The following is a 17,273-nucleotide window of genomic DNA, read 5'->3' as shown; positions in this document are numbered from 1 at the left end:
TCCCAGCTTGTTCATGATACATCTGTGATCAGTGTCTTGGTCAGGGAGAGGACTGAAAAGGAGGAAAATGTTTGTGGGGTCTCTGTTCATTTGTGCGGTCCAACCACGAAGCCGGCTCTACAATGACATGCTAGAGCACTGAAACATTCCTGTCTATTCAATGTGTCTCAGAACAGACTGACCTGACCCAGAGTTGGAAGGACCAAGATGAAGTCTAGCAAGCTCCAACATGTAGTGTTAGGACACATTAGCAAACACATACAAGACAACTCCATATTGTCTCAGTCTATCAGTTGAAGGAGTGCCTGTAACAACTCCTGTACAACAACAACAACTGTAAAAACTCAAACCTGTCCTCAAGCAGATAAGTCTTTTCTGATCTGGAATCGATCATAGATCCTATGAATTCTACATTATGGGGTAAGGAAAGATGATTTTTCATAGTTCACTAGGAGGCCCAGCTGGATCAACACAGAGAGAGAGTGCATTCCAAGCTCACTGCTGCCTCCTGCTGTGATCTCTCTGAGCAGCCAGTCATCTAGGTAGAAGTAGACCTGTAAGCCCTGCCTTCCCTTCTCAGGTAGAGAGGCCACTACCACTGCTGGGCACTTTGTGAATACTCTTGGTGTTGTATAAATTCTGAATGGTAATATCTAGTACTGCTATTTGATATCACCATGAATCTCAAGTAGTTCCTGTGGGCCAGGTGGATTGCTATATGGAAGTACATGTCCTGCAAGTCAAAACTAGTCTCAGGCCATAAAAATGACTGAGGCAAGCACTACCATCTTGAATCTGAGGTAGTGTATGTATTTGTTCAGTCTCCACAGGTCTAGGATAAGATGAAAGTCCCCTTTCTTCAGGGAAAACAAACTTTACTCCTAAGGAACCTCTTCCAAGTTCCCAGACAAGGCAACAATGCCACTTTTTGTAATTTGCTCTCATGACAAGGGGTCCCTGAAGACTGACAGAGAGGAGGGGTAGTAAAAGGGAGTATGTGGAAATGAATAGGGTAGCTGAGAGCAACTATCTCCAACACTCATCTGTCCAAGGTGATATCGGCCTAAGCTCAATGGAATGGGAGCAAATGCAAACCCCAAAAAGACTGTTGCCTGATGGGGTCATGTGGCTTCTGACACTCCCATCAAATCTGGCATCTGGATGACAGGACAGGGAGAGCAACAGAGGCAGATGACAGACATTTCCTTAAGTATTGTGATTGTTTTTGTAATAGATATGCTGCCTCCCCATCCTGGGAAGATGCGAGCTGTCTGTCTATAATGTGGCTGATATTTGTAGGGCTTCCCAAAGGAGGTTGGTATGTTGAAGCTCAGTGATCACATGATGGCCATGGAGTCCTCTAAGGAGTAGAACATTTAATCAGTTCTCTTACCAAAGATCTTTGTGCTCTCAGATGGGAGCAAGATACTATGTGGTGTCTTGATCATCTCTTGGTATTCTTTCTAAGGGGCAATACCTCTCTATGCTTGGAGTCGTATTAAATCTCCACTCAGTCCTTTCTTTCGGCTTCACTTTTGTTTTGGGGTGTTTGTGCTGGAGGAGCTGGTACCAAGGCCAGTGCAAAAGTGGTAGTCGACTACAGGGATGTTGAGACAGCAGTGGCCAATGTTAATAGCCTTGATGTTCGGATGATCAGCATTAATATGACCTTTGTCCATTTGAATGGAGTTTTCTTCCCTGCCTTCCTTTTGCTGCTAGACCCCAGGCATGGTGTATGCTCAAAGGTGCACTTGTTGAGGATAACCCTTTGGACTCCTCGGAGGTGGATGCCTACTTTGGATCTGAGGTGACACAAATCAATTGCTCGAGCAGGTGAAGGTTTAGTTGCATGCATGAGTTCTTGATAAGAAAAATATACCTAGGATGTGGTTCTCCTCCTGGCATAAAGGGTACTGCCCAGGTGAATGAGTCCATCATATGTAGGGCAAGGTTTAAACCCTAAAGGTTTAGAGTCCACTATGGCAATTTGCACAAGACAATTTACCCTACTGCACAGGGGAGAATTTTTCTGAGTTTTTTTTTTTTATTTTTTTGTGGGCCTCAAATGGGAGCTCAAGGAGACACAGGATGTTTCTCTTCCTACCAGTCAATCAACAAAGCCAATCAGGCAGTCCATTACAGCCGAGCTGTACCCTTTATATTGCCAAGAGAATGGCTCTGCTGCAGGCATTGATTCCTAACACAGGACATATGCACAGCCCCAGACACTGCTACTATTTAAAAAAAATAAAATCCTATCTCACATACACGAGCACCTACAGCAAGAGCAACACTGGCACATACACAAAGAACTACTTAGAGCTGGCCCAGTGGATTTTGTGGGACATAACAAGAAACATTTTGTATTCTAGTGTGAAATGTCCCGTACAGTCTGGTTCAGTTTTCTATTTCTTTTTAGCACGTCATCTTAGGCATATTGTAAGTGACTGGGTGGAACAGAGGTAATTATACTAGTCTCCATGCTTCAGAAACCCGCTGAAGATTAGACTAGACTAGACTAGACTAAGAGTGGATGTCACAGGCATCAACCTGGCAGAGTTGCAGGTGGAGCCCAGGACTGGAGTAGCAGGGGGTTCTGCCGGTCATAATTAAGATGCATTGGAAAGAAGCTTCTCCAGTCTTTTCACTCACTATGCCATTAGGCTATATTTTTCTCTCTCGCTCATGAAAAATCAATTTTTTTTTTATGTAAACCCATTCTATCATCAGAGTCCTGAGTATGCGCTTCAGAATCTAAGCTTTCATTTTTTTAAAATGTACACCATGATAGCTGCTAAATCACCTCAAACAAAAACTAAGCTTAAACAGATCCAGTGAGTTTTCCTGAGCTTGTAGCGAGGGACAGCACAGACAAGCATAAATTTTCCCTTTACCTCAACGAATCAGCTATGAATCAGACAGTAATATAAAATGTCAATACTTAACCACTTCACTGCTAGTCATTATACCAGAAACAGCCAATTAACACACTGATCCCACTAACTGAAATTTCCTTCGACATCACTCCAAGTGTGAAAAGCTCCAGATGTCCCCTACTCCCTGCAGCTTCCTCTGGACTCTTCCTCTTGCTTTGCTACAATACCTTCATCTCATTTGTGTAGGAGTAAGAACAAAAAACTTGTCTAGAAGTGAATTAATATTTTAAACGGGTACTAAACAAGTGAGGCCAGACTCTGATCTCATACACACAGTGGGGTAAATCAAAATTATCCTCACTGAAATAATTAAAAGTTATACTGGTGTAAAAATGGTCTAAAGTACACTGGGTGTTAGCTCCATGAACTACAGCAGTGTAGCCTTACTTGACACAGCATTAATATTGTACTTTCAAAGAAAGAATCAATGCATGAAATACGCTCTGCACTGCACGCATGACTCACAGTCCTTTCTCCAAACCTACAGGAGAAGGCGTTTGCCAGGAGATTGTGACCACTCTGGAAATTAAAAATCATTATTTATGGACTCGGAAGACATTCTTTTTTAAGTCAGAAAAATGATGGTTGCAATGTGGGACTTTGAGGATAGTGGGAGGAAATGAAAGGATTCTAAAGACTCAAAAATATGGATACAAAGACCCCACACCAAAGCAGGGAAGAAAAAAAGGTAGCCAAATCTATTGTTCAGAACTGCACGTATCCATAAGTGTTGCATATAAGCCTTTACTTATTACTGAATGCTTGGAGGCCAGGGAGGGCAGAGACAGTCCAGAGCAAGTGTAGACGATAGATACTCTAATGCCATGATTCTGAAGGAGGACACTTCTCCAGAACACGGAGAATGAGCCTGACACAAGACCAAAGCAATAATGAACCAAAAGCCATATAATCCACTTTGTTTCCACAAGGATACACTTATTTTTCTTGGAAACTTAATTTTTTTCTTATGGTAAATTTTAAAAAATCCCGTTCCTTCACATCTGTACACGTGTAACTAAACAGTATGTATGGCTCACCCAGAATACAAAATTGGGGTCAGAGAAAATAGCTATCTTTCAAATATTTGTAAATGCCAAAGAAAAGTTTAATATGTACAAGATGGTACAACTGAGAGGATGGCAGACTGAAATCAAGAGGAAAATATAAATCAAATATCAACTGAATGGCGTTTAAACACAAAAAGAAAAAGTCTCCCAATGGGAGGGAAGGAAGGCTCATATCTACAATCCTTTAAAAAGCACTAGAAAAATCTATTTTAGTAAACAATCTAGCCCAGTGTATGATGGGAAGAAGATCTAGATGTACTAATGCTTGCCCCCTGCCCCATTTCTGATATATGCCAGTGTTGTACAGCTATCTGAATAATAAAATCAGACTGCAGATGCACATTAACAAATCTCCCAATTTCTTGCAATGGTAACCAGTTGTTTCAGCCAGCAGTGTACTTGTTCAGTTACCCTGAGTCTCTCTAGAAATACAAACTTTCCTTTTAAAATATATTTGGGGGAGCAGGAAGGAAGCAGTCATTACCAACCCCACCACCACAATTAACTGTACTAAAGAAAAGCTTGCTTTCATAGAGGCAAAGACACTTTTCAAACTAGGCAGTTCTTTCCCAGTCAACCTTCTCATGTGTTCACAAAAGAATGAAACCCATAGATACATTCTTTTACTTTGCTGAAAAATAAGCACCAATCACAGTGCTCATCAAACAAAGCTAGAGAGCTTCTAGAATTAGTAGCTGATTTCACCATCTTTTTTCCCTTTACATCTCCCCAGCGAACTTTCTGAACTAGCAAAATCCCTCTGAGCAAGGTATTCATCTGCCTGAGTCAATTACATGCACCACTGTTCTAACAACAGTTTGGAACCTGCTACGGTTTTCATTGACTAACTCTGAAGTTCAGCAATTCATCCTCCCAAAACCATTTAAAAGCTCTTTGTCCCAAGCATTTTCCAAGAAATTCCACAGACTCACCATAGCAGCTCTCTTTGTATTAAAAGACCATTACCTTGAGGTATATGCATAGCTCAGATAATTTGTTATTCTGTTAAGGTATGCAGATATGTGAAAAAAAATGTAAGAATGTGTTTCAGTGGAATAATAAAGCCTGAAAAAATTAGACTGATTTTCCCAATCCTCAATACGGTTGTCCTGTTCAGACTTAGTGAGAAGATACCTAAAATCTAGCACAAACAAGCTAATATGAATTTGGTTTTGGTTGAAATTTAAAATGAAATACAATACAATTTACACATACTAGTAGCAAAGTGAATACTGAACTAGCTTTCTGGAGAGACCATAGTTTTCAGGACAGTAAAATACAATTGAACATCTGTGAAGCAGTAGGTTAGTCAGCGTACCATGGCAATACACAGAAGAGCCAAGGTCATTTGTGAAATTGGAACAATTACATCTTAGGCTAAAGGAAGCAGATTTTTGAAAAGTGACTATCCTGTATCCCTTCACATCTCCCCAGTGAACTTACTAAATTAGCAATACCTTTCCGAGCAAGGTATTCAACTGCCTGGGTCAATTACATGCATTACTGTTCCGGCAACATTCAAGTTCTCACTGAACAGCCTCTCATGCAATGATGCATCTCTGGAATCAGTTACTACCAAGGTGGGTATCATGCTAGGGTGTGACATTTGTGGAATAAACCCATAGAGACAAAGATGTGAGATGTCGAGTAAAAGAAGTAAGACTCAAAACACCAGCACATGGATTGACTTGCAACACATATACAGTGATTTCAGGACCTGAGGGCCCAACTGTCTAATGCTTTAATCAGGCTGGAGTGGGGCCAGGGAATCCCCACCACTAAGTCTTTGGGCCTTCCAGTTCCAGTAAAAGGGATAAAATTATGAAAAAGTTCAGTGTTTCTTTTAAGAGCTTCCTCTTCCCCCCCCCACCCCCAACATTTCCTGTACTGTGCATGCAGAGATCATATACATACTGTAGTAATACTAGACTTGTTCAATTCTACTTTTTAAATACAATCAATTCAGAAGTTAGTGTTCACAATGTCTGTTCCCTGAATCAGCAAGAAAGCTCCTGCTCAAGCAAACTTCACTGACCTGGGGACTGCCTTCCTCCAGTATTTCTCCCTCATCGGTTTGCATGGGAACAGAATCTGTGCAAAACTGCAGAAATGCAAAATAGTGCCTACAAGAAATAAAGGGAAGGAAAAAACATTTAAAAATAAATATAAAAGGAAGGGTTGGCCATGTTTAACATTTTTTCTGGAATCTCATAACATCACAAATAATACTGAAAGTCTTGGCCTTTAATCAGATAATACACTATATGCAACAGCTCGGACCTCAGTCAGTGACTGCATTCAGGACAAGAACATAGACATTTTTTCTTTCTAAAGAGAGAAATGTGTCTAGTAGGACCATATTACTATTTGTTTTAAATTTAAAAAAGTAGCAGAAGAAAATGGTTGAGAATTTACATAATCATTATAATATTCCCTCATTCATAAAAAAGGTGTGCTCAGTAAAGAATAATTACACAGATTGGAGGTCAACAAATCTCTTAATAGAAAATAATCTAATTATAAATACCAAAAGCCAGCTTTACAAATACAGTATAAAGTGATATTACCCTGGTTACTAGGCTAAACAAAAAACTGTCAGCTTGACAGTGGTCCTACCATACCTGCAAATTCTTACCTTAGGGCAGAGGTCCCCAAACTGTGGGGCACGTCCCCCTAAGGGGGCAGGGAGGACCATTCAGGTGTGAGCAGGGGGGGGGCAGCACACAGGCCAACCCCCAAGGGAGTGGGGGGTGGCAAGGTAGAGCCACCTAGCTCTGCTTCAAGCCCCAACCCTGGGTCCTGTGCCATGTTAAGGGAATAAAATGGATGGAGAACTAACTTGTTATATTGTAACAGAATGCTACAATTTCACTGTTCTGAAGGGCAGAGATTCAGAACATTCTTTTATATATGAAAAAGACGACAATTATTTCCACATTTTAAAGATGGAGTTGATGGTTATTGAAAAAACTGTAAGAAGTACCTGGAAACATAAAAATTACTCCTGGGGAAATTCTGCACCACTCTCACAGGCAGAATTCATGTCTCCCACAGATTTCTTTGCTTCCCCACAGAAACAATGACTTTCTGGCGGTGAAACAAAGGGAAACCACAAGAATGGTGATGCGCCTCTACCCAGAAGCATAGGCACATCATTTCAGGAGCCTGGAGCAGGCAGCAAAGTGGTAAATTGCAGGGTGGAGGATAAGACTAGTCAGGGCTGGGGACACCGCAGCTGGTGGCGTCTACCCTGTGCGAGGCTCAGCTGCTAGTCCCAGCTAGGCTGGGGAGCACGGGACTTACTCTTCTCCTGCAAGCAGCACCCAGGGCAGGGACCAGAAACCTTCCCAGCTACGGGAAGTTCCCCCCACACATACTCACTTCCTGCCCCTATTGCAGGGTGAGTGCTCACTGTACGTGGAGCTGTTCCCCAATCTGCCCAACCTCTGTGTATCTTGGACCCCTCTCCATACCCACACCAAAACAAGCCCCCCACACCAAGCATCATACTCTGAATACAGAGCCCCCCTGCACTCAGCCCCCACCCACTTAGCCCCCACCACCACACCCGGACCCCCTCTTCAGCCTGATCACCCACCTCTGCACCCAGATTGCCTCCCACTGTCTGCCCACCCCACACCCAGACCCCCACCCCACCGAGCCCCAACCAGCTGCACCTGAACCCCCACCCCACCAAGCCCCACTGCTCCAGCACCCAGACCACCCCAGTATGCCCTCCACACACACATACCGAGCCCCATCTTCCCACAGCCAGACCTCCCTGCTGAGCCCCAACCACCTTCACCTGGACCCCACCTGCAGAGTCCCATTGCTGCTGCACCCGGAACCCGTCCCCTAACAAGACCCTGTGCATCCAGATCTCCTCCTGCACCTAGACCCCCACTGAACTGCCCAGATCGCCCCACACAGAACCCTCTCATCTCACACCTGGATCCCTACACACTTCGATCCTGCCGGGCTGACCTTGCTTGCCCACACCTGGTGCACTCGATTTGAAGGGGCAGGGCCCCGAGGTGTTTCTGGGTCAGGCCTGGCCCTTGCGCTGTGTCAGGGTCAGGTGCAGCTTCACCCCTAAGTCCATGTTCTGGGGAGGGGGAGCGGGAAGGGGCGCTACAGGGTGATCTCCCACCTCCATGCAGCCAGTGGCCTGTGCTTCCTACTGCTATTCTGGAGCTCCACTTTATTTATTGACAAATAAAATTTGCAGAATTTTAAAATATTGTGCATAATTTTTTTTTTTGGTGTAGAATTCCCTCAGGAGTAAAAAAAAAAAAAAAAAAAAAGAAGTATACCTGAATTATCAGATGAAACTATGTTTTCATTGTTTCTAAAAGGTTGATACTCTTTTTGCAACTGAACTCTGCCAAAAACCACCACAGTATGCATATCTTTAGCCAACAAGAATTAAAATAATCAAGCATTTACCAAAATCTTACACCCAAACCCACAAGAAATAAGAGAAAGGGAAGTTGCTATGCCAGTCAATTAAAGGTTAGCATAGGTTAATTCTGCTCTATACCCCTTAAAATTCCAAGTATATGTTGGTGTTTGGATGATTCTACCTTTGACAGTTTCCTCGGGCTGCTAAAGCCCACAAGGGTCCGTCCTGGCTACATTCAGTGCAAAAACAAAACCCTGAAAAGAGAAAAGAAAAATTATATATAATCACTAGATCAAAATACATACAAGAGAAAGGTAAACTTCCTTCTGAAGATAAGCAACCCCTCACTTGCACAATGATTTTTTTTTCTTTTTTCTTTTTTTAAGTTTATCCGCATTATAAGTAGGGCCCTACACCAAATTCACGGCCATGAAAAACGCATCACGGACTGTGAAATCTGGTCCCTCCCCCACCGTGAAATCTGGTCTTTTGTGCGCTTTTACTCTATATTATACAGATTTCACAGGGAAGACTAGCTTTTCTCAAATTGGTGATCCTGACCCAAGAGGGAGTTGCAAGAGGGTCGCAAGGTTATTTTAGGGAGGGTGTTGCAATATTACCACCCTTACTTCTGCACTGTCTACAGAGCTGGGCGGCCTAAGAGTGGGGCTGTTGGCTGAATGCCCAGCTCTGAAGGCAGCAACCCACCACCAGCAGTACAGAAGGAAGGGTGACAATACCATACCAGGCCATCTTTACTTCTGCACTGCTGCTGGCAGTGGCTCTGCCTTCAGAGCTGGGCTCCTGGCCAGCAGCCATCACTCTCCAGATGCCCAGCTCTGAAGGCAGAGTCACCGCCAGCAGCAGCACAGAAGTAAGGGCAGCAGTATCAACACCTTCCCCCCCCCCCCCAATAACCTTGCAATAACCGCACAACTCCTTTTTGGGTCAAGATCCTTACAATTACAACACCATGAAATTTCAGATTTAAATGGCTGAAAATCATTAAATTTGTTATTTTTAAAATCCTATCACCATGAAATTGAACAAAATGAACCGTGAATTTGGTAGGGCCCTACTTATAAGGAAAAACAATTGCACAAGTAAAAACTCATAACTGTAAAGGAGGTTGTGAGAGCTACTTTTCAGCTTTATTCTCAATTTTATTTGTTTCATAATAGAATAAGCTTTTCTCATACCTCCTGTGCCCCCCTGTCAACATGCTCCTCTGCCCCCAAGCAAGTTGCTCTTCTGAACCAATAACTGCATGCTACAAAAAAGTATGTGTCATAATGGCAGAGTACCATAATGGACTTTCACAGAATAGGAGTTGAAGTACAGAAGTATTAGTGAAGATGCAGATTACAAACAGACAGCCTTAAAAATATATTGATGCTATAATACTAGATTATTTATTGTTACACATATTTATAACATCCATCACCAGAGCATCTGGGTGCCCGTCACATATTTTAGGTCAAGAGCCATCAATATTTTCCAAAAACTAGAGAACTCATACTTTCTAAAACCTCCTCCCTTCTCCCACCATAGCATTTAATCTTTTCTCTCTCTCTTTCTCTCTGACTGGGAGAACCAGCCAGTAGTTTCAATGTTAGGGATTTCACAGCCTGACATTAATGGAAAACCTGAACAAAGATGCATCTTACACTGTTTTGCATAAGAGGGCAAGCTCAGATCCATTTCAAGCAACATATTCCAGCTGTCACAGAAGTCAACCAGTTCCTGCAAACTCCACCTTTGGGAGAGATAACTAATTGTGTTCTGTGAAGAACTGATATCATAACAGGACATAAGGAAGACATGATCTCTGAAATTACTGGGACCATTCAGGGCAGGCCTCACAAATTTGTACTTGTCCATTTGCACAGGGGCAGCAGTTCTCAAACTGTGTGTCAGGACCCCAAAAAGTCGGTCATGACCACATTTTAATGGGGTCACCAAGGCTGGGCTAGACTTGCCGGGGCTCGGGGCTCAAGCCAAAGCCCGAGGGATTCAGCCCTGAGCAGCGGGGCTCAGGTTACAGGCCTCCTGGCTGGGGCTGAAGCCACTGGGCTTCAGTTTTGACCCCTTCCCCACCCAAGGTGGTGAGGCTCAGGCTTTGGCTTTGGCCCTCACACCCAGCACAGTGGGACTCAGGCTGGCTCAGGCTTCAGTCCCCTCTCCTGGGGTCGTGTAGTAATTTTTGTTGTCAGAAGGGGGTCACAGTGCAATGAAGTTTGAGAACCCCTGGCCTAGGATGAAATTTTTTTTTGGTAGGTGAGCAAAATATCCTTTTTTCACTGTTATCAATCACCGAGGCAAATGGAAAGTGCAAGTAGATTCTGTGCCTGTGAAACTACACTTTCATGATAGTTTTGCAAGACTGATAAAGTGTTGAATGGACAGCACCCCAGTTTTCACCCAGACGTGAACTAGCAGCCAGAGCAAATACCAAAGCATAAGGGTAACATGCTCACACCAGTCTTCCCTGCAGCTTCGGAGGAGTCTTCGGGGTAAACCCACACAGAATACATTCCAGTTCTAAAACACTGAGATGACAAAGGAATCAACTACTAACAAAGTCCATACTGAGCTATTATAATACTTTTGCTAGCCAAGTATAAAAGGAGTTTCAAACTACTGCTACTCTCTGGGAGCCCAGGACCAGAGCAGAGTCTAGTATAACACTGTGAAACACTTCTGCAATAGATGAGTAAAGGCCTTCATCTGAGAAAGAGGTCACAGTATTTCCTATTTCTTAACAATGCTTCTCCTTGTCAATAAACATTACCATCATTGTATCTGAACTAAATCTAAGCCACCTGACTTTCATCCAGTGTCTTGTTTCTACCAGACATTAAGATAACAGGGAAATGGTTCCATCTGGACATAAAATGAAAAGGATCCATAGAAATGAGAGAGTCATCCACATCGTGTCTCGCAGTCTACCCCAGGGACTTCACATACACTTTGAACAAGTGAGAACGGAATCTTCTGGAGTGACTGTACTGGAAGCGCTCAGAAAACAAAGCCCTCACCCTGCAACACTCCCTGGGATTTCTCAGAAATAAACTTGTGGAGCCCCTTCAAAGCAACATCATCAAGACAGCAGCACACAGTGATAAACATTAAAAGCTACTAATAAACCTAAAAGCATCAGTATGCATGTCTGACTGCCATTCACTGTCCAATGGTATTATCAACCTACCAGCAAGACTAATTCAATTTCAGGGTTTGAACTAGGTTTAAAAGCCTGATTGACTGGGATCCAAAGTTGGAGGATATCAGATGCTACTGGAATTGGCATAAGACCATCTTTTCAGTGGCTCTTCCTCGAAAGATATTGGTTAGAGGCTGGATATTAAGGGCTTATCTAGAAAAACAATTAGTTTGTGGCAAGCTGGGACACAAGAGCCTGCTGCGAATTAACTATCCATGTGGACCCTGCAGTAGAATCCACATGGACAATTAGTCCACAGCAGGCTAGTGCATGGCAGATTCACTCCCCAGCTTGCCACAAACTAATTGTTCTTGTAGATAAGCTCTAAATTGCCATGTCATCAATGTCAAGTGATTGTGTTTTGAGGTACAGCATGCTTATAGGTTGCGAGCAGCATTCTCCTCAGGGATGCATGAATTAATCACCACCATAATCTGCCCAGCATGCCCCACTGGCTTTTTACCAGTCACAGCACGAGAGGACCTGTAGAGTGAATCTACTCTCTCTCATTGAATGAAAATCAGGGAAGACTGGACATTCATTTGCTCCCTCCTGTTTTGATAGGGCTACCATAGGTCTCTAGAGACAGCCCTGAATGTGACCAATAGTGTCAGCCAAGTAATTTAAAAGACTAAAACCTAATGAAGGCAGACTGGATTAATCAGACAGACCACCACCTAGAGCAATTCTGCTGAGAAGGACTTCATAGAAATCATGGTACAGAAGAAAAGTCCAAGTGCAGTGTCTACAGTGGCAATTTGTTGATGAAACTTTTGCGTAAAAAGCCCTATGACTCTTGTTGAGGTGGCTTTATTTCTGTCAATGAAACAGAGGTGTTTCCTTGCCGAAAGTGGCACTGCAGTGTGTACACCTCCTCTGTTTTGTCAATAAATGTTGCCTTTCACAGAAAAAACGCAGTGTAGACAAGGCCTTAGTTTCTACCATAGCCATGACTTAGGAATAAAAAACAAAAAACACCCCCTTTATGTTGCAATCCTTCAGATTAAGCATCCATTTCTGCCAGCAATGTTCTAGTCGGTGCTGTAAAGATCCATCTGCATAAGCAGGAATTTTACCCAGGTAAGCAGTAGTATCCATTCCACTAGAATCTCTGAAGGATGTTAAACAGAAGCTACTAAAGTTAGACATTTTTGAATCGGCAAACCAGATAACTTGCATCCAAGAGTTTTAAAAGAGCTGACTGAAAAGCTCACTGGACTGTTAATGTTGACTTTCAATAAGTTCCAGAGAACTGGAAGAAAGCTATGGTTGTACCAAGTTTTAAAAAGGGTAAACAGAATGATCCGAGTAATTATAGGCCTGTTAGTCTGACATCAATCCCAAGAAAGATGATGCAACAGCTGATACGGGACTCGATTAATCAAGAATCAAAAGAGGGTTATGTAATAAATGCAAATCAACACCGGTGTATGGAAAATAGATCCTATCAAGCAAACTTGGTATCTTTTTTAATAATGAGATTGCAAGTTTGATTGATATAGGTAATATAGTTGATGCAATGTACTTTGACTTGTTACGATACAACATTTTCAATAAAATTCCAGAATGATACAAAATTACCATGGCACACATTACATGGATTAAAAACTGGCCAGCTGATAGGTCTCAAAATGTAATTATAAATGGGGTTAAGTATCAGAGGGGTAGCCGTGTTAGTCTGGATCTGTAAAAGCAGCAAAGTTCTGTGGCACCTTCTAGACTAACAGAAGTTTAGGAGCATGAGCTTTCATGGGTGAATGCATGTAGTGGATTTCAACAGTTTCCACCCCACCATCAATCTCAGCCTGGACCAATCTACACGGGAGGTCCACTTCCTAGACACCACGGTGCAAATAAGTGATGGTCACATTAACACCACCCTATACCGAAAACCTACTGACCGCTATGCCTACCTTCATGCCTCCAGCTTCCATCCCGTGCACACCACACTATCCACTTTCTACAGCCAAGCACTGAGGTACAACCGCAACTGCTCTAACCCCTCAGACAGAGACCAACACCTACAAAATCTCCACCAGATCAGCCACACCATCATCGGTTCATTCACCTGCACATCCACCAATGTAATATACACCATCATATGCCAGCAATGCCCCTCTGCTATGTACACCGGCCAAACTGGACAGTCTCTACGGAAAAGGATAAATGGACACAAATCAGATATTAAGAATGGCAATATACAAAAACCTGTAGGAGAACACTTCAACCTCCCTGGTCACACAATAGCAGATCTTAAGGTGGCCATCCTGCAGCAAAAAAACTTCAGGACCAGACTTCAAAGAGAAACTGCTGAGCTTCAGTTCATCTGCAAATTTGACACCATCAGCTCAGGATTAAACAAAGACTGTGAATGGCTTGCCAACTACAAAACCAGTTTCTCCTCCTTGGTTTTCACACCTCAGCTGCTAGAAAAGGGCCTCATCCTCCCTGATTGAACTAACCTCATTATCTCTAGCCTGCTTCTTGCTTACATATATATACTTGCCTCTGGAAATTTCCACTACATGCATCCGACGAAGTGGGTATTCACCCACGAAAGCTCATGCTCCAAAACGTCTGTTAGTCTATAAGGTGCCACAGGATTCTTTGCTGCTATTATAAATGGGGAATCATAATCAAGTAGGTGTGTTTCCAGTGGGATCCTATAAGGGCCCTATGCTATTTAACATTTTTATGAATGACTTTGAAGAAAACAAAAAATCATCACTGATAAAGGTTGCAGATAACACAAAAATTGGGGAGTGGTCAAGAAATGGACAGGTCACTGAGACAGTGATCTAGATCACTTGGTAAACTGGGCACAAGCAAATAATGTGTGGTTTAATATGGCTAAATGTCAATGTATACATCTAGGAACACAGAATGTAGGTCACACTTACTAAACGATGGACTCTATCCTGGGAAGCAGTGACTCTGAAAAAGATTTGGGGGAGCATGGCAGATAATCAGCTGAACAAGAGCACCAAGTGCAACACTGTGGCCAAAAGAGCTCATGCGATCTTGGGATGCATAAACAGAGGAATCCCGAGTTTTAGTAGAGAGGTTATTTCACCTCTGAATTTCACACTGGTGAGACCCCTGCTGGAATACTGTGTCCAATTGCAGTGTCCACGACTCAAGAAGGATTTTATAAATTGGAAAGGGTTCAGAGAAGAGCAACAAGTATGATTAAAGGATTAGAAAACATGCCTTATATCAGTGGTTCTCAAACTTTTGTACTGGTGAACCCTTTCACATAGCAAGCTTCTGAGTGTGACTCCCCTCCCACTTATAAATTAAAAAAACACAATATATTTAACACCATTATAAATGCTGGAGGCAAAGCAGGGTTTGTGGTGGATGGTGACAGCTCGCAGCCTCCCCCCCTCCTGTAATAACCTCACAACCCCTTAAGGAGTCCTAATCCCCAGTTTGAGAACCCCTGCCTTATATAGTGATAGACTCATGGAGCTCAATCTATTTAACTTAAAGAGAAGGTTAAAGGGTGACTTGATTATAGTCTATAAGTATCTACATGGGGAAAAAATATTTAATAATCTAGAAGAGAAAAGTACAACATGATCCAATGGCTGGAAGTTGAAGCTAGACAAATTCAGACTCGAAATAAGGTAAACATTTCACAATGAAGGTAATTAACCATCGGAACAATTTACCCAGGCTCATGATGGATTTTCCATCACTGACAATTATTAAATCAAGAGTGAATGTTCTTCTAAAAGATCTGTTCTAGGAATTATTTTGGGGAAGTTCTATGGCCTGCATTATACAGCTGGTCACACTAGATGATCACAGTGGTCCCCTCTGGCCTTGGAATTGGGCTTGGTTGCTACTGACTCCTTCTCAGAAAGGAAGAGAGAAAGAAAGAAGCAAAAGAGACTCAAATGTCACTTCTTTAACAGAATGAAAGGAAGGCAGGAAATACAGCAGTGTCCTAAACACCTGCTCTTTATTCATGTGCCTGAACCGTGACAAAAGTATGTTCCTTATTCTCTCAATATCCAATCACAACCAAAAAGTCAGATCCAGAGGGTGTCAACTAGCACTAACATTTAGAAACCATTCAGTAACAAATCATGGTGGACATAAAAAAAAATTAGGTCTTGTACCAATCAACTAATATTGCGTGTCCTCTATAATGTAATCTGAAAACACTCTCTCTTGGGGATTCTAGTATACAAAGTGACAGAGTTCAGCTGGCTTGATTAGGAAATCTATGAAGCAGCAAAGTGACCTGTACAACAGCACAACCCGTTGGCTAAGAATAAGATTTTCCCTAGACTTTATTCATATAGGGCCTTGCACTCTACATTCACATATGAAGAGATTAATACACTTCCAGCAAGTGCCTTCCTTTTAGTGACCTCACATAAATCCTTCTGCAGGGACCTGTGAGGTTTCAGCTTGCAGAACTGAAAGGAGCAGAACATGATTACAGGGAAATCTGGGTTCCTCTAAGATCCTCTTTCATCCTCTTCACTCCTAGACAAACCGTCAAAGAAAACAGCACAGATTAATTCAATATGTGGCTGTATTTCTTTCTGGACTACAGAATATTCTTCACAGAGGATTTCAGGGCAACAGCAACAGGAACTCCTGAAGGTATAACTTCTCTGTGCAAGAAGAAATGGTTTCTTCTGCAGGGACAGGAGTAATAAATTACATGCACGCACATACACAAAAAGAGTAGGAAACTCTACAGGCTAAAAAATTCTTAATGTGGGATATTCCTTCATGAGGAGAATGGACTCTTGGATTGTATGATTGATATTTATCCTAAGGTGAAGAAGAAACAGTATTATATTATCACCACAAAGGTGGGCAGTGTCAAAATCTGTTTCAAATAATTCAGAGTTCAGGGCAACCAGTTTTCTTTACATTTCCTCACACTCCCCAACTGGTATGAAAATATGTAACCATCTCTTTCTAATTCAAAGTGTTCTAAAACAAGCAGCAACACAGGGAACCTGAACAGCTCTCTGCAATTTAGTGAAATTGTTCCAGTTGCAATAGTTCAAGCATTATACAAAAGACAGAGTTTATAGTAGAGGTATGATTGAACAGGTTGCCGTTTTTTTAATTCAGTTTTGTTGGTTGGCTACAGCTTATAGTTAATGAGCAACATGGTGAAGCAATAAACCATTCTTGTCATGGAACTAGCTGTCAAACTGAAAATGTTTTCTTCTCAGCGTCTGGCATTAACTAAAAGCATTCTGGGATGTGGTTTTCTTACAAACAATCTCTGGCTAGGAGCACTCCATTGGGACACAAAAAAGGGGTCTTTGCTGCCATCATGGCTCAAATATTTTACTACTAAGTGGGTAAATGCTTGACAGCAGGGAGTTTAGTTTGAATCTCAGTCCTGACGCATGTGCCGGAATGATTCCAACAAAGCAACTCTGAGCATACTCTATACTCAATAGGCCTCAGGCTGCCTAAAGATATGTCACAGAAAGCAACTGCTGACATAGCCACAGAAAAATCTCATTTCACTGATGAGGATATTCCAAAGGTGACTCAAACTCATCTATGATTTTAAATTGATAACACAAGAAACCTGATGTTTTGTCAGCTATAATCCAGGACCTGTTGCTATGATTCCAAATACACAGAATTTACTGTAGAATCAA

The 17,273-nt window shown here is 42.3% G+C and overlaps 1 protein-coding gene across 5 annotated transcripts in view; it reads right to left on the bottom strand.

The window, feature by feature from the left end:
• The window catches only part of TNRC6B (trinucleotide repeat containing adaptor 6B), a 258,765-nt gene that overhangs the window by 216,912 nt on the left and 24,580 nt on the right, over nt 1–17,273 (bottom strand). For all 5 annotated transcript variants that reach the window (XM_030546761.1, XM_030546819.1, XM_030546830.1 and 2 more), the window contains 2 exons: nt 8,587–8,659; nt 6,039–6,126 (listed from right to left, as the gene is read on the bottom strand). In XM_030546761.1, the coding sequence (XP_030402621.1) occupies nt 6,039–6,083 (45 nt within the window). In that variant the 5' untranslated portion in view covers nt 6,084–6,126; nt 8,587–8,659. The remainder of the gene's footprint in view (nt 1–6,038; nt 6,127–8,586; nt 8,660–17,273) is intronic.

Source organism: Gopherus evgoodei, chromosome 1 (genome assembly GCF_007399415.2).
Source record: "Gopherus evgoodei ecotype Sinaloan lineage chromosome 1, rGopEvg1_v1.p, whole genome shotgun sequence".
NCBI lineage: Eukaryota > Metazoa > Chordata > Testudines > Testudinidae > Gopherus > Gopherus evgoodei.
This window is presented reverse-complemented; position numbering and strand designations above follow the sequence as displayed.